The sequence below is a fragment of the Cherax quadricarinatus genome, chromosome 72, assembly GCF_038502225.1.
Source record: "Cherax quadricarinatus isolate ZL_2023a chromosome 72, ASM3850222v1, whole genome shotgun sequence".
Taxonomy (NCBI): domain Eukaryota; kingdom Metazoa; phylum Arthropoda; class Malacostraca; order Decapoda; family Parastacidae; genus Cherax; species Cherax quadricarinatus.
The window spans coordinates 12,694,387-12,718,474 of NC_091363.1; the positions used below are offsets into that span (position 1 = coordinate 12,694,387).

Consider the following 24,088-nt stretch of genomic DNA (forward strand, 5'->3'; position numbering starts at 1 on the left):
GGTAGGATTGCTGGTGCCTTTTTTTTTCTCTCTCATACACATGCAAGATTTCAGGTACATCTTGCTACTTCTATTTACACTTAGGTCACACTACACATACATGTACAAGCTTATATATACACACCCATCTGGGTTTTCTTCTATCTTCTTTCTAGTTTTTATTCTTGTTTATTTCCTCTTACCTCCATGGGGAAGTGGAACAGAATTCTTCCTCCGTAAGCCATGCGTGTTGTAAGAGGCGACTAAAATGCCGGGAGCAAGGGGCTAGTAACCGTTTCTCCTGTATATATTACTAAATGTAAAAGGAGAAACTTTCGTTTTTCCTTTTGGGCCACCCCGCCTCGGTGGGATACGGTCGGTGTGTTGAAAGATAAATATATAAAGTAGAATGACATGGAAAGCATATAAATCTATAGGGAAAGGAAGGCGGGGTAGGGGTCGTCCTCGAAAGAGTTGGAGAGAGGGGGTAAAGGAGGTTTTGTGGGCGAGGGGCTTGGACTTCCAGCAAGCGTGCGTCAGCGTGTTAGATAGGAGTGAATGGAGACGAATGGTACTTGGGACCTGACGATCTGTTGGAGTGTGAGCAGGGTAATATTTAGTGAAGGGATTCAGGGAAACCGGTTTTTTTCATATAGTCGGACTTGAGTCCTGGAAATGGGAAGTACAATGCCTGCACTTTAAAGGAGGGGTTTGGGATATTAGCAGTTTGGAGGGATATGTTGTGTATCTTTATACGTATATGCTTCTAAACTGTTGTATTCTGAGCACCTCTGCAAAAACAGTGATAATGTGTGAGTGTGGTTAAAGTGTTGAATGATGATGAAAGTATTTTCTTTTTGGGGATTTTCTTTCTTTTTTTTGGGTCACCCTGCCTCGGTGGGAAACAGCCGACTTGTTTGAAAAAAAACAAAAAAAAAAAAACAGTGATAATGTGTGAGTGTCGTGAAAGTGTTGAATGATGGTGAAAGTATTTTCTTTTTGGGGATTTTCTTTCTTTTTTTTGGGTTACCCTGCCTCGGAGGGAGACGTACGACTTATTGAAAAATATATATATATATATATATATATATATATATATATATATATATATATATATATATATATATATATTATATATATATATATATATATATATATATATATATATATATATATATATATATATATATATATATATATATATATATATATATATATATATATATATATATTATATATATATATATATATATATATATTATATATATATATATATATATATATATATATATATATATATATATATATATATTATATATATATATATTATATATATATATATATATATTATATATATATATTATTTATATATATATATATATATATATATATATATATATATATATATTATTTATATATATATATATATATATATATATATATATATATATATATATATATATATATACAGTGGACCCCCGGTTAACGATTTTAATCCGTGCAAGAGGGCTCATCGTTATGCGAAATAATCGTTATGCGAATGAATTTTCCCCATAAGAAATAATGGAAATAAAATTAATCCGTGCAAGACGCCCAAAAGTATGAAAAAAAATTTTTTTTACCACATGAAATGTTAATTTTAATACACACAAACTGAAAAAGGCATGCACAATTAAATGACACTTACTTTTATTGAAGATCTGGTGATGATTGATGGGATGGGAGGAGTGGAGAGCATTATCTTCTTACTGTTTAGAAGGGGAATCCCCTTCCATTAGGACTTGAGGTAGCAAGTCCTTTTCTGGGGTTACTTCCCTTCTTCTTTTAATGCCACTAGGACCAGCTTGAGAGTCACTGGACCTCTGTCGCACAACAAATCTGTCCATAGAGCTCTGTACCTCCCGTTCCTTCAAGACTTTCCTAAAATGGGCCATAACATTGTCATTGAAATAGTCACCAGCACGGCTTGCAACAGCTGTGTCAGGGTGATTTTCATCTATAAAGGTTTGCAGTTCAACCCACTGTGCACACATTTCCTTAATCTTTGAAGTAGGCACAATGGATTCCACAACTGGCATAGGCTTCTCAGGGTTAGCCCCAAACCCTTCAAAATCTTTCTTAATTTCCATACTAATTCTCACCCTTTTTACCACAGGGTTGGCACTAGAAGCTTTCTTGGGGCCCATGGTCACTTATTTTCCAGAAACAGCACCGAAAACACTGTAATAATACGAAATATTCCGAGTGTATGCTTGGATGTTACCGCGGAGGCTGGCTGGTAAACAATGGGACAGCCGGCACATGTGAGGGCACATTGGACGCGTCTCGGACGAAAATCGGTAAGCGGGTTTTTAATCGGTATGCGCGGCAAAAATTTTGCGATAAAAGTAATCGGTATGCGGAAAAATCGCTATGTGATGCCATCGTTATGCGGGGGTCCACTGTATTATATATATATATATATATATATATATATATATATATATATATATATATATATATATATATATATATATATATATATATATATATATATATATATATATATATATATATATATATATATATATATATATATATATATATATATATATTATATATATATATATATATATATATATATATATATATATATATATATATATATATATATATATATATATAGTATATATATATATATATATATATATATATATATATATATATATATATATATATATATATATATATATATATATATATATATTATTTTTCTAGGTAGTAGGTTGGTACACAGCAACCGCCCAGGGAGGTACTACCGTCCTGCCGAGTGTAAAACGAAGCCTGTAATTGTTTTACATGATGGTAGGATTGCTGGTGTCCTTTTTTCTGTCTCATGAACATGCAAGATTTCAGGTAGGTCTTGCTACTTCTACTTACACTTAGGTCACACTACACATACATGTACAAGCACATATATACACACCCTTCTGGGTTTTCTTCTGTTTTCTTTCTAGTTCTTACTCTTGTTTATTTCCTCTTATCTCCATGGGGAAGTGGAACAGAATTCTTCTTCCGTAAGCAATGCGTGTTGTAAGAGGCGACTAAAATGCCGGGAGCAAGGGGCTAGTAACTTCTTCTCCTGTATATATTAGTAAATGTAAAAGGAGAAACTTTCGTTTTTCCTTTTGGGCCACCCCGCCTCGGTGGGATACGGCCGGTGAGTTGAAAGAAAGAAAGATATATATATATATATATATATATATATATATATATATATATATATATATACAGTGGACCCCGCATAACGATGGCATCACATAGCGATTAATCCGCATACCGCTTGCTTTAATCGCAAAAATTTTGCCGCGCATACCGATTAAAAACCCGCTCACCGATTTTCGTCCGAGACGCGTCCAATGTGCGCCCTCAGCCAGCCTCACATGTGCCGCCCGTGCCATTGTTTACCAGCCAGCCTCCGCGGTAACATCCAAGCATACAATCGGAATATTTCGTATTATTACAGTGTTTTCGGTGCTGTTTCTGGAAAATAAGTGACCATGGGCCCCAAGAAAGCTTCTAGTGCCAACCGTACACCAATAAGGGTGAGAATTCCAATAGAAATGAAGAAAGAGATTATTGATAAGTATGAAAGTGGAGTGCGTATCGCCGACCTAGTCAAATTGTACAAGAAACCCCAATCAACCATCGTTACTATTGTGGGCACCAGAAAGACAATCAAGGAAGCTGTTCTTGCCAAAGGTTTAACTGTGTTTTCGAAACAAAGATCGCAAGTGATGGAAGATGTTGAGAGACTCTTATTGGTGTGGATAAATGAAAAACAGCTAGCAGGAGATAGCGTCTCTCAAGCGATCATATGTGAAAAAGCTAGGAAGTTGCATGAGGATTTAATTAAAAAAATGCCTGCAACTAGTGATGATGTGAGTGAATTTAAGGCCAGCAAAGGTTGGTTTGAGAGATTTAAGAAGCGTAGTGGCATCCATAGTGTGATAAGGCATGGTGAGGCTGCCAGTTCGGACCACAAAGCAGCTGAAAAATATGTGCAGGAATTCAAGGAGTACATAGAAAGTGAAGGACTGAAACCTGAACAAGTGTTTAATTGTGATGAAACAGGCCTGTTTTGGAAGAAAATGCCAAGCAGGACCTACATTACTCAGGAGGAAAAGGCACTCCCAGGACATAAGCCTATGAAAGACAGGCTTACTTTGTTGATGTGTGCCAATGCTAGTGGTGATTGCAAAGTTAAGCCTTTATTAGTGTATCACTCTGAAACTCCCAGAGCGTTCAGGCAAAAGAATGTCCTCAAGGATAATTTGTGTGTGCTGTGGAGGGCAAACAGTAAGGCATGGGTCACTAGGGACTTTTTCTATAACTGGTTACACCATGCATTTGCCCCCAATGTGAAAGATTACCTAACTGAAAAGAAATTAGACCTTAAGTGCCTCCTGGTGTTAGACAATGCCCCTGGTCATCCTACAGACGTGGCAGAGCGACTTTATGGGGACATGAGCTTCATTAAGGTGAAGTTTTTGCCTCCTAATACCACTCCTCTCCTGCAGCCCATGGACCAGCAGGTTATTGCAAACTTCAAAAAACTGTACACAAAAGCTCTGTTTGAAAGGTGCTTTGTAGTGACCTCAGAAACTCAACTGACTCTAAGAGAGTTTTGGAGAGATCACTTTAATATCCTCAATTGTGTAAACCTTATAGGTAAGGCTTGGGAGGGAGTGACTAAGAAGACCTTGAACTCTGCTTGGAAGAAACTGTGGCCAGAATGTGTAGACAAAAGGGATTTTGAAGGGTTTGAGGCTAACCCTGAGAGGAGTATACCAGTTGAGGAATCAATTGTGGCATTGGGGAAGTTCTTGGGGTTGGAGGTTAGTGGGGAGGATGTGGAAGAGTTGGTGGAGGAGGACAATGAAGAACTAACCACTGATGAGCTGATAGACCTGAGGCCAGACCTGAGGAAACTGGTTCAGAGGAGGGGAGAGAGAAATTGAAGAAGTTGCCTACTACAAAGATTAAAGAAATCTGTGCAAAGTGGCTTGAAGTGCAAACCTTCATGGATGAAAATCACCCTCACACAGCTATTGCAAGCCGTGCTGGTGACTATTACACTGACAATGTTGTGAAACACTTTAGGGAAGTAATAAAGGAACGAGAGGTACAGGTTACTATGGACAGATATCTTGTGCGAAAGAAGTCCAGTGACTCTGAAGCTGGCCCTAGTGGCATTAAAAGAAGAAGGGAAGTAACCCCAGAAAAGGACTTGCCACCTCAAGTCTTAATGGAAGGGGATTCCCCTTCTAAACACTAACACTCTCTCTCCCCTCCTCCCATCCCATCAATCATCACCAGATCTTCAATAAAAGTAAGTGTCATGTAAGTGTGCATGCCTTTTTCAGTTTGTGTGTATTAAAATTAACATTTCATGTGGTAAAAAATTTTTTTTTTCATACTTTTGGGTGTCTTGCACGGATTAATTTTATTTCCATTATTTCTTATGGGGAAAATTCATTCACATACCGATTATTTCGCATAACAATTACCCTCTTGCACGGATTAAAATCGTTATGCGGGGGTCCACTGTATATATATATATATATATATATATATATATATATATATATATATATATACATACATACATATACAGTGGACCCCCGCATAGCGACCTTAATCCGTGCAAGAGGGCTGGCTGTTATGCGAAATGTTCGCTATGTGAATTAATTTTCCCCATAAGAAATAATGGAAATAAAATTAATCCGTGCAAGACACCCAAAAGTATGAAAAAAAATTTTTTTTACCACAAAAAAATGTTAATTTTAGTACACACAAACTGAAAAAGGCATGCACAATTACATGACACTTACTTTTATTGAAGATCTGGTGATGATTGATGGGATGGGAGGAGGGGAGAGAGAGTGTTAGTGTTTAGAAGGGGAATCCCCTTCCATTAAGACTTGAGGAGGCAAGTCCTTTTCTGGGGTTACTTCCCTTCTTCTTTTAATGCCACTAGGACCAGCTTCAGAGTCACTGGACTTCTTTCGCACAACATATCTGTCCATAGTGGCCTGTACCTCTCGTTCCTTTATGATTTGTCTAAAGTGGTTCACAACAGTGTCATTGTAACAGTCACCAGCACGGCTTGCAATAGCTGTGTGAGGGTGATTTTCATCAAAAAAGGTTTGCACTTCAAGCCATTTTGCACACATTTCCTTAATCTTTGAAGTAGGCAATTCCTTCAATTTCTCTCTCCCCTCCTTTGAACCAGTTTCCGCAGGTCTGGCCTCTTGCTCTTGAAGTTGATCTATCAGCTCATCAGTGGTTAGTTCTTCATTGTCCTCCTCCACCAACTCTTCCACATCATCCCCACTAACCTCCAACCCCAAGGACTTCCCCAATGCCACAATTGATTCCTCAACTGGTATACTCCTCTCAGGGTTAGCCTCAAACCCTTCAAAATCCCTTTTGTCTACACATTCTGGCCACAGTTTCTTCCAAGCAGAGTTCAAGGTTCTCTTAGTCACTCCCTCCCAAGCCTTACCTATAAGGTTTACACAATTGAGGATATTAAAGTGATCCTTCCAAAACTCTTTTAGAGTCAATCGAGTGTCTGTGGTCACTTCAAAGCACTTTTGAAACAGAGCTTTTGTGTACAGTTTCTTGAAGTTGGAAATGACCTGCTGGTCCATGGGCTGCAGGAGAGGAGTGGTATTAGGAGGCAAAAACTTGACCTTAATGAAGCTCATGTCCCCATAAAGTCGCTCTGCCACGTCTGTAGGATGACCAGGGGCATTGTCTAACACCAGGAGGCACTTAAGTTCTAATTTCTTTTCAGTTAGGTAATCTTTCACATTGGGGGCAAATGCATGGTGTAACCAGTTATAGAAAAATTCCCTAGTGACCCATGCCTTACTGTTTGCCCTCCACAGCACACACAAATTATCCTTGAGGACATTCTTTTGCCTGAACGCTCTGGGAGTTTCAGAGTGATACACTAATAAAGGCTTAACTTTGCAATCACCACTAGCATTGGCACACATCAACAAAGTAAGCCTGTCTTTCATAGGCTTATGTCCTGGGAGTGCCTTTTCCTCCTGAGTAATGTAGGTCCTGCTTGGCATTTTCTTCCAGAACAGGCCTGTTTCATCACAATTAAACACTTGTTCAGGTTTCAGTCCTTCAGTTTCTATGTACTCCTTGAATTCATGCACATATTTTTCAGCCGCTTTGTGGTCCGAACTGGCAGCCTCACCATGCCGTATCACACTATGTATGCCACTACGCTTCTTAAATCTCTCAAACCAACCTTTGCTGGCCTTAAATTCACTCACATCATCACTAGTTGCAGGCATTTTTTTAATTAAATCCTCATGCAACTTCCTAGCCTTTTCACATATGATCGCTTGAGAGACGCTATCTCCTGCTAGCTGTTTTTCATTTATCCACACCAATAAGAGTCTCTCAACATCTTCCATCACTTGCGATCTTTGTTTCGAAAACACAGTTAAACCTTTGGCAACAACAGCTTCCTTGATTGCCGTTTTCTTGCCCACAATAGAAGAGATGGTTGATTTGGGTTTCTTGTACAACCTGACCAGGTCGGTGATACGCACTCCACTTTCATACTTATCAATGATCTCTTTCTTCATTTCAATGGGAATTCTAACCCTTATTGCTGTAGGGTTGGAACTAGAAGCTTTCTTGGGGCCCATGGTCACTTATTTTCCAGAAACAGCACCGAAAACACTGTAATAATACGAAATATTCCGAGTGTATGCTTGGATGTTACCGCGGAGGCTGGCTGGTAAACAATGGCACAGGCGGCACATGTGAGGCTGGCTGAGGGCGCACATTGGACGCGTCTCGGACGAAGGCCGCTGAGCGGGTTTTTGTCCACTATGCGGGGCAAAATTTTAGCGAACAAAGCGTCCGCTATGCGGATTGTCCACTATGCAAGGCGTCCGTTATGCGGGGGTCCACTGTATATATATATTACACAACATATCCCTCCAAACTGCCAATATCCCAAACCCCTCCTTTAAAGTGCAGGCATTGTACTTCCCATTTCCAGGACTCAAGTCTGACTATATGAAAATAACCGGTTTCCCTGAATCCCTTCACTAAATATTACCCTGCTCACACTCCAACAGATCGTCAGGTCCCAAGTATCATTCGTCTCCATTCACTCCTATCTAACACGCTCATGCACGCTTGCTGGAAGTCCAAGCCCCTCACCCACAAAACCTCCTTTACCCCCTCTTTCCAACCCTTTCGAGGATGACCCCTACCCCTCTTTCCTTCCCCTATAGATTTATATGCTTTCCATGTCATTCTACTTTGATCCATTCTCTCTAAATGACCAAACCACCTCAACAACCCCTCTTCTGCCCTCTGACTAATGCTTTTATTAACTCCACACCTTCTCCTAATTTCCACACTCCGAATTTTCTGCATAATATTTACACCACACATTGCCCTTAGACAGGACATCTCCACTGCCTCCAACCGTCTCCTCGCTGCGGCATTTACCACCCAAGCTTCACATCCATATAAGTGTGTTGGTACTACTATACTTTCATACATTCCCTTCTTTGCCTCCATAGATAACGTTTTTTGACTCCACATATACCTCAACGCACCACTCACCTTTTTTCCCTCATCAATTCTATGATTAACCTCATCCTTCATAAATCCATCCGCCGACACGTCAACTCCCAAGTATCTGAAAACATTCACTTCTTCCATACTCCTCCTCCCCAATTTGATATCCAATTTTTCTTTATCTAAATCATTTGATACCCTCATCACCTTACTCTTTTCTATGTTCACTTTCAACTTTCTACCTTTACACACATTCTCAAACTCATCCACTAACCTTTGCAATTTTTCTTTAGAATCTCCCATAAGCACAGTATCATCAGCAAAAAGTAACTGTGTCAATTCCCATTTTGAATTTGATTCCCCATAATTTAATCCCACCCCTCTCCCGAACACCCTAGCATTTACTTCTTTTACAACCCCATCTATAAATATATTAAACAACCATGGTGACATTACACATCCCTGTCTAAGACCTACTTTTACCGGGAAGTATTCTCCCTCTCTTCTACACACCCTAACCTGAGCCTCACTATCCTCATAAAAGCTCTTTACAGCATTTAGTAACTTACCACCTATTCCATATACTTGCAACATCTGCCACATTGCTCCTCTATCGACACGTGGCAGATGCCTTTTCTAAATCCATAAATGCAATAAAAACTTCCCTACCTTTATCTAAATACTGTTCACATATATGCTTCAATGTAAACACTTGATCTACACATCCCCTACCCACTCTGAAGCCTCCTTGCTCGTCCGCAATTCTACATTCTGTCTTACCTCTAATTCTTTCAATTATAACCCTACCGTATACTTTTCCTGGCATACTCAGTAAACTTATTCCTCTATAATTTTTACAATCTCTTTTGTCCCCTTTCCCTTTATATAAAGGGACTATACATGCTCTCCGCCAATCCCTAGGTACCTTCCCCTCTTTCATACATTTATTAAACAAAAGTACCAACCACTCCAACACTATATCCCCCCCTGCTTTTAACATTTCTGTCATGATCCCATCAGTTCCAGCTGCTTTACCCCCTTTCATTCTACGTAATGCCTCACGTACCTCCACCACACTTACATTCTGCTCTTCTTCACTCCTAAAAGATGGTATACCTCCCTGGCCAGTGCATGAAATTACCGCCTCCCTTTCTTCCTTAACATTTAAAAGTTCCTCAAAATATTCTCGCCATCTACCTAATACCTCCCTCTCCCCATCTACTAACTCCCCTACTCTGTTTTTAACTGACAAATCCATACTTTCCCTAGGCTTTCTTAACTTGTTTAACTCACTCCTAAATTTTTTCTTATTTTCATTAAAATTTCTTGACAGTGCCTCTCCCACTCTTTCATCTGCTCTCCTTTTGCACTCTCTCACCACTCTCTTCACGTTTCTTTTACTCTCCATATACTCTGCTCTTCTTATAACACTTCTGCTTTGTAAAAACCTCTCGTAAGCTACCTTTTTCTCTTTTATCACACCCTTTACTTCATCATTCCACCAATCACTCCTCTTTCCTCCTGCCCCCACCCTCCTATAACCACAAACTTCTGCCCCACATTCTAATACTGCATTTTTAAAACTATTCCAACCCTCTTCAACCCCCCCACTACTCATCTTTGCACTAGCCCACCTTTCTGCCAATAGTCGCTTATATCTCGCCCGAACTTCCTCCTCCCTTAGTTTATACACTTTCACCTCCCTCTTACTTGTTGTTGCCACCTTCCTCTTTTCCCATCTACCTCTTACTCTAACTGTAGCTACAACTAAATAATGATCCGATATATCAGTTGCCCCTCTATAAACATGTACATCCTGGAGCCTACCCATCAACCTTTCATCCACCAATACATAATCTAACAAACTACTTTCATTACGTGCTACATCATACCTTGTATATTTATTTATCCTCTTTTTCATAAAATATGTATTACTTATTACCACATTTCTTTCTACACATAGCTCAATTAAAGGCTCCCCATTTACATTTACCCCTGGCACCCCAAATTTACCTACTACTCCCTCCATAACATTTTTACCCACTTTAGCATTGAAATCCCCAACCACCATTACTCTCACACTTGATTCAAAACTCCCCACGCATTCACTCAACATTTCCCAGAATCTCTCTCTCTCCTCTACACTTCTCTCTTCTCCAGGTGCATACACGCTTACTATAACCCACTTTTCACATCCAATCTTTATTTTACTCCACATAATCCTTGAATTTATACATTTGTAGTCCCTCTTTTCCTGCCATAGCTTATCCTTCAACATTATTGCTACTCCTTCTTTAGCTCTAACTCTATTTGAAACCCCTGACCTAATCCCATTTATTCCTCTCCATTGAAACTCTCCCACCCCTTCAGCTTTGTTTCACTTAAAGCCAGGACATCCAGTTTCTTCTCATTCATAACATCCACAATAATCTCTTTTTTATCATTTGCACAACATCCACGCACAGACTTCCCACTTTGACAATTTTCTTCTTCTTATTCTTTTTAGTAATCTTTACAGGAAAAGGGTTTACTAGCCCATTGTTCCCGGCATTTTAGTTGACTTTTACAACACGCATGGCTTACGGAGGAAAGATTCTTATTCCACTTCCCCATGGATATAAAAGGAAAAGTAATAAGACCAAGAACTTATTTTTTTTTTTTTTTTATTATCACACCGGCCGATTCCCACCAAGGCAGGGTGGCCCGAAAAAGAAAAACTTTCACCATCATTCACTCCATCACTGTCTTGCCAGAAGGGTGCTTTACACTACAGTTTTTAAACTGCAACATTAACACCCCTCCTTCAGAGTGCAGGCACTGTACTTCCCATCTCCAGGACTCAAGTCCGGCCTGCCGGTTTCCCTGAATCCCTTCATAAATGTTACTTTGCTCACACTCCAACAGCACGTCAAGTATTAAAAACCATTTGTCTCCATTCACTCCTATCAAACACGCTCACGCATGCCTGCTGGAAGTCCAAGCCCCTCGCACACAAAACCTCCTTTACCCCCTCCCTCCAACCCTTCCTAGGCCGACCCCTACCCCGCCTTCCTTCCACTACAGACTGATACACTCTTGAAGTCATTCTGTTTCGCTCCATTCTCTCTACATGTCCGAACCACCTCAACAACCCTTCCTCAGCCCTCTGGACAACAGTTTTGGTAATCCCGCACCTCCTCCTAACTTCCAAACTACGAATTCTCTGCATTATATTCACACCACACATTGCCCTCAGACATGACATCTCCACTGCCTCCAGCCTTCTCCTCGCTGCAACATTCATCACCCACGCTTCACACCCATATAAGAGCGTTGGTAAAACTATACTCTAATACATTCCCCTCTTTGCCTCCAAGGACAAAGTTCTTTGTCTCCACAGACTCCTAAGTGCACCACTCACTCTTTCTCCCTCATCAATTCTATGATTCACCTCATCTTTCATAGACCCATCCGCTGACACGTCCACTCCCAAATATCTGAATACGTTCACCTCCTCCATACTCTCTCCCTCCAATCTGATATTCAATCTTTCATCACCTAATCTTTTTGTTATCCTCATAACCTTACTCTTTCCTGTATTCACCTTTAATTTTCTTCTTTTGCAAACCCTACCAAATTCATCCACCAATCTCTGCAACTTCTCTTCAGAATCTCCCAAGAGCACAGTGTCATCAGCAAAGAGCAGCTGTGACAACTCCCACTTTGTGTGTGATTCTTTATCTTTTAACTCCACGCCTCTTGCCAAGACCCTCGCATTTACTTCTCTTACAACCCCATCTATAAATATATTAAACAACCACGGTGACATCACACATCCTTGTCTAAGGCCTACTTTTACTGGGAAAAAATTTCCCTCTTTCCTACATACTCTAACTTGAGCCTCACTATCCTCGTAAAAACTCTTCACTGCTTTCAGTAACCTACCTCCTACACCATACACTTGCAACATCTGCCACATTGCCCCCCTATCCACCCTGTCATACGCCTTTTCCAAATCCATAAATGCCACAAAGACCTCTTTAGCCTTATCTAAATACTGTTCACTTATATGTTTCACTGTAAACACCTGGTCCACATACCCCCTACCTTTCCTAAAGCCTCCTTGTTCATCTGCTATCCTATTCTCCGTCTTACTCTTAATTCTTTCAATTATAACTCTACCATACACTTTACCAGGTACACTCAACAGACTTATCCCCCTATAATTTTTGCACTCTCTTTTATCCCCTTTGCCTTTATACAAAGGAACTATGCATGCTCTCTGCCAATCCCTAGGTACCTTACCCTCTTCCATACATTTATTAAATAATTGCACCAACCACTCCAAAACTATATCCCCACCTGCTTTTAACATTTCTATCTTTATCCCATCAATCCCGGCTGCCTTACCCCCTTTCATTTTACCTACTGCCTCACGAACTTCCCCCACACTCACAACTGGCTCTTCCTCACTCCTACAAGATGTTATTCCTCCTTGCCCTATACACGAAATCACAGCTTCCCTATCTTCATCAACATTTAACAATTCCTCAAAATATTCCTTCCATCTTCCCAATACCTCTAACTCTCCATTTAATAACTCTCCTCTCCTATTTTTAACTGACAAATCCATTTGTTCTCTAGGCTTTCTTAACTTGTTAATCTCACTCCAAAACTTTTTCTTATTTTCAACAAAATTTGTTGATAACATCTCACCCACTCTCTCATTTGCTCTCTTTTTACATTGCTTCACCACTCTCTTAACTTCTCTCTTTTTCTCCATATACTCTTCCCTCCTTGCATCACTTCTACTTTGTAAAAACTTCTCATATGCTAACTTTTTCTCCCTTACTACTCTCTTTACATCATCATTTCACCAATCATTTCACCAAGAACTATTAAGATAAAATCAAAGAAAACTCAGATGAGTGTGTATAAATAAACGTGTACATGTATGTGTAGTGTGACCTAAGTGTAAGTAGAAGTAGCAAGACGTACCTGTAATCTTGCATATTTATGAGACAGACAAAAGACACCAGCAATCCTACCATCATGTAAAACAATTACAGGCTTTCGTTTTACACTCACTTGGCAGGACGGTAGTACCTCCCTGGGTGGTTGCTGTCTACCAACCTACTACCTATAATATATACATATATATTTTTTTTTTCAACAAGTCGGCCGTCTCCCACCGAGGCAGGGTGGCCCAAAAAAGAAAGAAAATCCCCAAAAAGAAAATACTTTCATCATCATTCAACACTTTCACCACACTCACACATTATCACTGTTTTTGCAGAGGTGCTCAGAATACAACAGTCCAGAAGCATACACATATAAAGATACACAACATATCCCTCCAAACTGCCAATATCCCAAACCCCTCCTTTAAAGTGCAGGCATTGTACTTCCCATTTCCAGGACTCAAGTCCAACTATATGAAAATAACCGGTTTCCCTGAATCCCTTCACTAAATATTACCCTGCTCACACTCCAACAGATTGTCAGGTCCCAAGTACCATTCGTCTCCATTCACTCCTATCTAACACGCTCACGCACGCTTGCTGGAAGTCCAAGCCCCTTGCCCACAAAACCTCCTTTACCCCGTCTCTCCAACCCTTTCGAGGATGACCCCTACCCCGCCTTCCTTCCCCTATAGATTTATATGCTTTCCATGTCATTCTACTTTGATCCATTCTCTCTAAATGACCAAACCACCTCAACAACCCCTCTTCTGCCCTCTGACTAATACTTTTATTAACTCCACACCTTCTCCTAATTTCCACACTCCGAATTTTCTGCATAATATTTACACCACACATTGCCCTTAAACAGGACATCTCCACTGCCTCCAACCATCTCCTCGCTGCTGCATTTACCACCCAAGCTTCACACCCATATAAGAGTGTTGGTGCTACTATACTTTCATACATTCCCTTCTTTGCCTCCATAGATAACATTTTTTGACTCCACATATACCTCAACACACCACTCACCTTTTTTCCCTCATCAATTCTATGATTAACCTCATCCTTCATAAATCCATCTGCCGACACGTCAACTCCCAAGTATCTGAAAACATTCACTTCTTCCATACTCCTCCTCCCCAATTTGATATCCAATTTTTCTTTATCTAAATCATTTGATACCTTCATCACCTTACTCTTTTCTATGTTCACTTTCAACTTTCTACCTTTACACACATTCCCAAACTCATCCAATAACCTCTGCAATTTTTCTTTAGAATATCCCATAAGCACAGTATCATCAGCAAAAAGTAACTGTGTCACTTCTCATTTTGTATTTGATTCCCCATAATTTAATTCCACCCCTCTCCCGAACACCCTAGCATTTACTTCTTTTACAACCCCATCTATAAACATATTAAACAACCATGGTGACATTACACATCCCTGTCTAAGACCTACTTTTACCGGGAAGTAGTCTCCCTCTCTTCTACACACCCTAACCTGAGCCTCACTATCCTCATAAAAACTCTTCACAGCATTTAGTAACTTACCACCTATTCTATACGCTTGCAACATCTGCCACATTGCTCCCCTATCCATTCTATCATATGCCTTTTCTAAATCCATAAATGCAATAAAAACTTCCCTACCTTTATCTAGATACTGTTCACATATATGCTTCAATGTAAACACCTGATCTACACATCCCCTACCCACTCTGAAACATCCTTGCTCATCTGCAATCCTACATTCTGTCTTACCTCTAATTCTTTCAATAATAACCCTACCGTACACTTTTCCTGGTATACTCAGTAAACTTACCATACCCCGGCCGGGATTGAACCCGCAATTGTGTCATTACGATTCCGTGAGTCACTCAGTAAACTTATTCTCCTATAATTTTTACAATCTCTTTTGTCCCCCATCCCTTTATATAAAGGGACTATACATGCTCTCTGCCAATCCCTAGGTACCTTCCCCTCTTTCATACATTTATTAAACAAAATTACCAACCACTCTAACACTACATCCCCCCTGCTTTTAACATTTCTGTCATGATCCCGTCAGTTCCAGCTGCTTTACCCCCTTTCATTCTACGTAATGCATCACGTACCTCCCTGCACTTACATTCTGCTCTTCTTCACTCCTAAAAAATGGTATACCTCCCTGGCCAGTGCATGAAATTACCGCCTAGCTTTCTTCGTCGACATTTAAAAGCTCTTCAAAGTATTCTCGCCATCTACCCAATACCTCCATCTCCCCATCTACTAACTCTCCTACTCTGTTTTTAACTGACAAATCCATTTGTTCCTTAGGCTTTCTTAACTTGTTTAACTCACTTGAAAAATTTTTCTTATTTTCACTAAAATTTCTTGACAGTGCCTCTCCCACTCTATCATCTGCTTTCCTTTTGCACTCTCTCACCATTCTCTTCACTTTTCTTTTATTCTCCATATACTCTGCTCTTCTTATAACACTTCTGCTTTGTAAAAACCTCTCATAAGCTACCTTTTTCTATTTTATCACACCCTTTACTTCATCATTTCACCAATCACTCCTCTTTCCTCCTGCTCCCACCCTCCTATAACCACAAACTTCTGCCCCACATTCTAATACTGCATTTTTAAAACTATTCCAACCTTCTTCAACCCCATCCCCCCTCTACTCATACTTACACCAGCTCACCTTTCTGCCAATAGTTACTTATATCTCACCCGAACTTCCTCCTCCCTTAGTGTGACCTAAGTGTAAGAAGAAGCAGCAAGACGTACCTGTAATCTTGCATATTTATGAGACAGACAAAAGACACCAGCAATCCTACCATCATGTAAAACAATTGCAGGCTTTCGTTTTACACTCACTTGGCAGGACGGTAGTACCTCCCTGGGAGGTTAAAAGATACTTTTCTTTCCCTATTTAGCAATAAAATCCCTTAAACAATATGTCTCCTGGAGATGGGATAATTTATAATTCAGCAAATACTTTTACAATAACTAATAAAAAAAGTAAATAATCTATGTTAATTAGTGGTTACCAATAAACAATAAACCCATTCATTATAACATAAAATATTAGATTATAAGTTTCATATTTCCATCAAAGAGTTACATACCTCTAAAGGACAGACAGGAGTCTTGATATCAACTTCATGTCATTTTACAATTCATAAATTCCTAACGTTTATATTACTGCCCAGATCTGACTGAATAGTTTTCTTTTGAGGCTGTTATTCAATGTTAGTCCATGTACAACTCAAAGTATAATTCCCCTTGATATCTGACTTTCACTCTTTTTCTTTCTAAACCAGAAGTGAAGAGTTAATTTCCCAATGAAGGGGAATATTTTTAAACAGATATGAACTAAGGCAAATAATCTCCTTGCAATAAGAAGTCACTTGACTTTAGTCAAACAACCACCTCAAAAAGTTATTAGTATTCATATCAATAACAACAAACTGATTTTAATATATTATATGTAGTATAACATTTTTGAAAGTATGGGTCTGGCCATTGGAAATTAATGAATTGTAGCATATATGCTTTGAACCATGCTGAAAATTTAATGTTACTGAGATGATTAAATATGGCAGCCAAAGGCAGCATGGTTCAGCTACTATAGTTTCTTTACACGTGAGTTATAAGACCAAAGGCTAAGACCCTCACTATGACAGTATTTAAATGTTTGGCATAAAAAGTGCACATAACAATATACAGCAGGGCCCCACTTATACGGCAGGTTAGGTTCCAGGCTACCGCCGTAAAGCGGAAACCGCCGTAAAGTGGAACACCCTTTTTTTCCACTTATAAATGCATACAAACACTAGATAACAAGTTTACACTAACATATATTAAGTTAGCAATAGAACCAGGCATCAAAAAACAATAAAAAAGTACAATACACACATAGTGCACTCATTACTTACCTTAAAATATTTATAGTCTTAATCTAGGGTGAGACAAGTAGTATTTATTGTAAGAAATCAAGTGTGGTATGTATGGTAGTCAGCCGGGCTACCATACCAGGCCAACCCACCCACACATATATTCTATGATATTTAAGCATCCCAGAGCTATAAAATGTATATACAGTTCACTCATTACTTACCTTAAAATATTTGTAGTCTTAATGTAGGGTCAGGAGTAAGTAAATGAGATAAAACGAATAAATGAGAGAGAGAAAGAATGAGTACATGAGAGGGGACAGGCGCAGAGTTATGTAAACAAACCAGGCGAACGTAAGTTTTGTAAACAAACGAAGTGTACACGTCTGGTTTGTGTACAAGTTACATTGTGTACAGGTTGTCTCTACATTGATACGGTAGAATTAATAAAGAAGAACACTCCCATTCTCATGTAACATTTTGAGAAGAAATGAAGCTCTGAGTGAAGGCAATGGAAGTAAGTCACACTGACTTTTTTGGGTTATCCTAGGTTCTCTACACATATGTTGTTATGTATGATAATCTATGTAACTGTATTTGTGTATACCTGAATAAACTTACCTACATACATACGAAAGGAATAATTTTCTACAGTTACCCCCAGTAACACATTTTCTCTTATGTTAGATTAGAGAAAATGTTATTCTTGCCGTCACTTGTACAAGTTATCTGGCTCCCACATCTTATATTTATGTTTATTTATTCTATTGTGGGGTGTATTTATCATCTTTTTATGTTATGTATCGTGTTTATTATATAATTTTGAAAAAAATATCATGGATGGATTAATGAAAATGTGTATATTAACGTAATATACGACATTTAATGAGACTCGGTGAGTATTGTTATTATTATTATTATCATTTCTAATATGGCGTCACTTGTGCAAGTCGTCTGCTACCACATCTCACATTTATGTTTATTTATTCTACTGTGGGGTGTATTTATCTTATTTGTATGTTATGCATCGTGTTTATTATATAATTTTGAAAAAAATATCATAGATGGATTAATGAAAATGTGTATATTAACGTAATATACGACATTTAAATGACTCGATGATTATTATTATCATTACTAATATGACGTCTGGAGACATAAGACACTTACCGATTTTAATGTGTACCTGCATGCCAGCACAGTATGTAAGTTTATTTAGGTACAGGTATACATAAGTATAATTATCAGAGTACATGTATATATAAAATATGAAATAACTTTTAAAAACACTTGAAATTTTGGAGTTTCCAGACAAAATGGAGAGACTTAGTGCTTACTGAGCTCACGGAGAATGTAAACAAACAGGGTGGGGCATGGTGACCGCATTAGAAAGTCAGGTGGGGGGAGCCGTATAGCGAGTTTTGGTCATAATTTGAAATGACCGTATTAGCGGAACGCCGTAAAGTGAAATGCCGTAAAGCGGGGCCCTCCTGTATATATATTACTTGTATGATGCGTGACTGCTGCATCCAGAAAATGCACAAAAATAAATCTAAAATCTCATGTGATAGGTATAAGCAAAGATATCAAAAACCATGTCCAGATATCAGGGACTTATACCGCAACAAATGCACAATTTTAACTTAACCTGAAATTCCCTTAAAATTTCTATAACATGGCTATTCTTGTAAGATTTTACCATCACTCCATAATTCAAGAGAAACTGTTTGAACTCCTCAATTAGTGCTCTCCTCATCATTTACAGAAATGCAACAGTCCTTCACCTGTCATTTTCATCCTGTAATGTATCTACTTCACCAATCTTGTTTTAGTAACACTTAATTTAAATGATAGAAACATATACCCCAAATACTGATATAGGATCTATAAAAATAAAATTTATTTTTCTAATAGATCTGTAGGAGTTTTACCTCAGAAAACTCATATTCTGCTTTCTCGACGAGCTCCTTCTCAGACCATACCAGAGAGCGTGGTCCAATCTTCCTACTCTCTAGCGCTCCCACTGCTATTGCTATTAAGTATGAAGGCATTGGCACTGGCTGTCGAAACCTGGAAAATATTTTACAATATAACATACATAGATTTTAAATTTTTGCAGATGTAGAATGTATTTTCTAATACATATATTTAATATAAAACCACTCATTTCTGAAAACTGGCAGTGCTTGACTTGGTTAAGTCATGTGTACAATTATTTTTTTATGAACAGAAGTGAACAAAAAAAAAAAAAATCAATAAAATTTGAGAAATAGCCATGAAATTTTTTTAAATTGCTTACTTTATTTGATATGGATTATATTTAAACTAACCCAGACTTCCTCCTGATCATAACTGATACCCCAATGTAGGTCAACTGGTCTCAGTTTAACATGACACCTATACTGCAGTATGTTTTACTCTAACTACTCACACAGAATTATCACCGGGTAGACTGATGTAATCATAATGAAGCCATTGTTACAGTACTTTATCATTCCTTCAACTTACTCAACCCACATGCACTTCAAAGCAACAATAGGGAGCAATTGTCAGGGCAAATACAAAGGCCTGGATCCAGAACACTGTATTTCAGGACTGGTTTGATAAAATGTTCCTCTCTCTAGAAGAAAAATATCAAAATGCCAAGAAATTGCCCTTCAAAGCCTTCCACCTCCTAAACAAAGCATCTCCCAAGTCACATAACCTTGGCCAAGATCAATCCAACATCAGAATTTATGCCTCCAAACATTATGTGTATAAAGTGCAGCCCTCAGACCATAGTTGTATTGAGGGCACCACTCTAAATCACAAGTCAGCTGATGAACATTCTGGATATGACTAACATTGCTCCAGAACTCAATGTGCAAAGTTGGAAAAAAATTTATTTTTTTTTTTTTTTATTATCACACCGGCCGATTCCCACCAAGGCAGGGTGGCCCGAAAAAGAAAAACTTTCACCATCATTCACTCCATCACTGTCTTGCCAGAAGGGTGCTTTACACTACAGTTTTTAAACTGCAACATTAACACCCCTCCTTCAGAGTGCAGGCACTGTACTTCCCATCTCCAGGACTCAAGTCCGGCCTGCCGGTTTCCCTGAATCCCTTCATAAATGTTACTTTGCTCACACTCCAACAGCACGTCAAGTATTAAAAACCATTTGTCTCCATTCACTCCTATCAAACACGCTCACGCATGCCTGCTGGAAGTCCAAGCCCCTCGCACACAAAACCTCCTTTACCCCCTCCCTCCAACCCTTCCTAGGCCGACCCCTACCCCGCCTTCCTTCCACTACAGACTGATACACTCTTGAAGTCATTCTATTTCGCTCCATTCTCTCTACATGTCCGAACCACCTCAACAACCCTTCCTCAGCCCTCTGGACAACAGTTTTGGTAATCCCGCACCTCCTCCTAACTTCCAAACTACGAATTCTCTGCATTATATTCACACCACACATTGCCCTCAGACATGACATCTCCACTGCCTCCAGCCTTCTCCTCGCTGCAACATTCATCACCCACGCTTCACACCCATATAAGAGCGTTGGTAAAACTATACTCTCATACATTCCCCTCTTTGCCTCCAAGGACAAAGTTCTCTGTCTCCACAGACTCCTAAGTGCACCACTCACTCTTTTTCCCTCATCAATTCTATGATTCACCTCATCTTTCATAGACCCATCCGCTGACACGTCCACTCCCAAATATCTGAATACGTTCACCTCCTCCATACTCTCTCCCTCCAATCTGATATTCAATCTTTCATCACCTAATCTTTTTGTTATCCTCATAACCTTACTCTTTCCTGTATTCACCTTTAATTTTCTTCTTTTGCACACCCTACCAAATTCATCCACCAATCTCTGCAACTTCTCTTCAGAATCTCCCAAGAGCACAGTGTCATCAGCAAAGAGCAGCTGTGACAACTCCCACTTTGTGTGTGATTCTTTATCTTTTAACTCCACGCCTCTTGCCAAGACCCTCGCATTTACTTCTCTTACAACCCCATCTATAAATATATTAAACAACCACGGTGACATCACACATCCTTGTCTAAGGCCTACTTTTACTGGGAAAAAATTTCCCTCTTTCCTACATACTCTAACTTGAGCCTCACTATCCTCGTAAAAACTCTTCACTGCTTTCAGTAACCTACCTCCTACACCATACACTTGCAACATCTGCCACATTGCCCCCCTATCCACCCTGTCATACGCCTTTTCCAAATCCATAAATGCCACAAAGACCTCTTTAGCCTTATCTAAATACTGTTCACTTATATGTTTCACTGTAAACACCTGGTCCACACACCCCCTACCTTTCCTAAAGCCTCCTTGTTCATCTGCTATCCTATTCTCCGTCTTACTCTTAATTCTTTCAATTATAACTCTACCATACACTTTACCAGGTACACTCAACAGACTTATCCCCCTATAATTTTTGCACTCTCTTTTATCCCCTTTGCCTTTATACAAAGGAACTATGCATGCTCTCTGCCAATCCCTAGGTACCTTACCCTCTTCCATACATTTATTAAATAATTGCACCAACCACTCCAAAACTATATCCCCACCTGCTTTTAACATTTCTATCTTTATCCCATCAATCCCGGCTGCCTTACCCCCTTTCATTTTACCTACTGCCTCACGAACTTCCCCCACACTCACAACTGGCTCTTCCTCACTCCTACAAGATGTTATTCCTCCTTGCCCTATACACGAAGTCAAGGTAAAAAAAAATACAATACATTTATATAATTTACATTTTGAAAATACAGGCAGAACTGGATCCAAATTTGAACAATGAAACAATGAGAAGCATGATAGGGAGAAACATGCATGCAAGAACATTGCAATAACTCAATAAACATAAAAGGTCAAAGACTTCTCAACACCTCTTCGTATATATCACTTAGAGAGGTTGGCGAGTAAGACAATGACTACAGAGGAGTCTTTATTGCACAATAAAGTTCATTAATAAGTCTCCTCTTTTGCTTTTTTGTGAAAATTCAAAGGAAGCAACTTAATTCTGAAGGGCTCTTGACCCCAGGATTTTCAGCTACACACCTTTCTTGGATGAACTTCCTTGGAATGGCTCTTGGAACTATCCTTCCATTCCTAGTACCAAACCTGATCACCAGGTGCTGTATGGATTTAGTTCTTCCCCCTTTAATACAATAATAATAATAATGCATGATCCCTCTGGATTTAGTATTTTTTTTTTTTCAACAAGTCGGCCGTCTCCCACCGAGGGAGGGTGACCCAAAAAAGAAAGAAAATCCCCACAAAGAAAATAATTTCATCATCATTCAACACTTTCACCACACTCACACATTATCACTGTTTTTGCAGAGGTGCTCAGAATACAACAGTTTAGAAGCATATACGTATAAAGATACACAACATATCCCTCCAAACTGCCAATATCCCAAACCCCTCCTTTAAAGTGCAGGCATTGTACTTCCCATTTCCAGGACTCAAGTCCGACTATATGAAAATAACCGGTTTCCCTGAATCCCTTCACTAAATATTACCCTGCTCACACTCCAACAGATCGTCAGGTCCCAAGTATCATTCGTCTCCATTCACTCCTATCTAACATGCTCACGCACGCCTGCTGGAAGTCCAAGCCCCTCGCCCACAAAACCTCCTTTACCCCCTCTCTCCAACCCTTTCGAGGACGACCCCTACCCCTCCTTCCTTCTCCTATAGATTTATATGCTTTCCATGTCATTCTACTTTGATCCATTCTCTCTAAATGACCAAACCACCTCAACAACCCCTCTTCTGCTCTCTGACTAATGCTTTTATTAACTCAACACCTTCTCCTAATTTCCACACTCCGAGTTTTCTGCATAATATTTACACCACACATTGCCCTTAGACAGGACATCTCCACTGCCTCCAACCATCTCCTCGCTGCTGCATTTACCACCCAAGCTTCACATCCATATAAGAGTGTTGGTACTACTATACTTTCATACATTCCCTTCTTTGCCTCCATAGATAATGTTTTTTGACTCCACATATACCTCAACGCACCACTCACCTTTTTTCCCTCATCAATTCTATGATTAACCTCATCCTTCATAAATCCATCCGCCGACAAGTCAACTCCCAAGTATCTGAAAACATTCACTTCTTCCATACTCCTCCTCCCCAATTTGATATCCAATTCTTCTTTATCTAAATCATTTGATACCCTCATCACCTTACTCTTTTCTATGTTCACTTTCAACTTTCTACCTTTACACACATTCCCAAACTCATCCACTAACCTTTGCAATTTTTCTTTAGAATCTCCCATAAGCACAGTATCATCAGCAAAAAGTAACTGTGTCAATTCCCATTTTGAATTTGATTCCCCATAATTTAATCCCACCCCTCTCCCGAATGCCCTAGCATTTACTTCTTTTACAACCCCATCTATAAATATATTAAACAACCATGGTGACATCACACGTCCCTGTCTAAGACCAACTTTTACCGGGAAGTATTCTCCCTCTCTTCTACACACCCTAACCTGAGCCTCACTATCCTCATAAAAACTCTTAACAGCATTTAATAACTTACCACCTATTCCATATACTTGCAACATCTGCCACATTGCTCCTTTATCGACACGTGGCAGATGCCTTTTCTAAATCCATAAATGCAATAAAAACTTCCCTACCT

The 24,088-nt window shown here is 39.2% G+C and overlaps 1 protein-coding gene across 1 annotated transcript in view; it reads right to left on the reverse strand.

Annotated features, from left to right (window-relative positions):
- The window catches only part of LOC128701321 (leukotriene A-4 hydrolase), a 55,387-nt gene that overhangs the window by 21,387 nt on the left and 9,912 nt on the right, over nucleotides 1-24,088 (reverse strand). Inside the window, exon 6 of the mRNA XM_070100233.1 lies at nucleotides 19,344-19,482. Coding sequence (XP_069956334.1) covers nucleotides 19,344-19,482 — 139 coding nt within the window. The remainder of the gene's footprint in view (nucleotides 1-19,343; nucleotides 19,483-24,088) is intronic.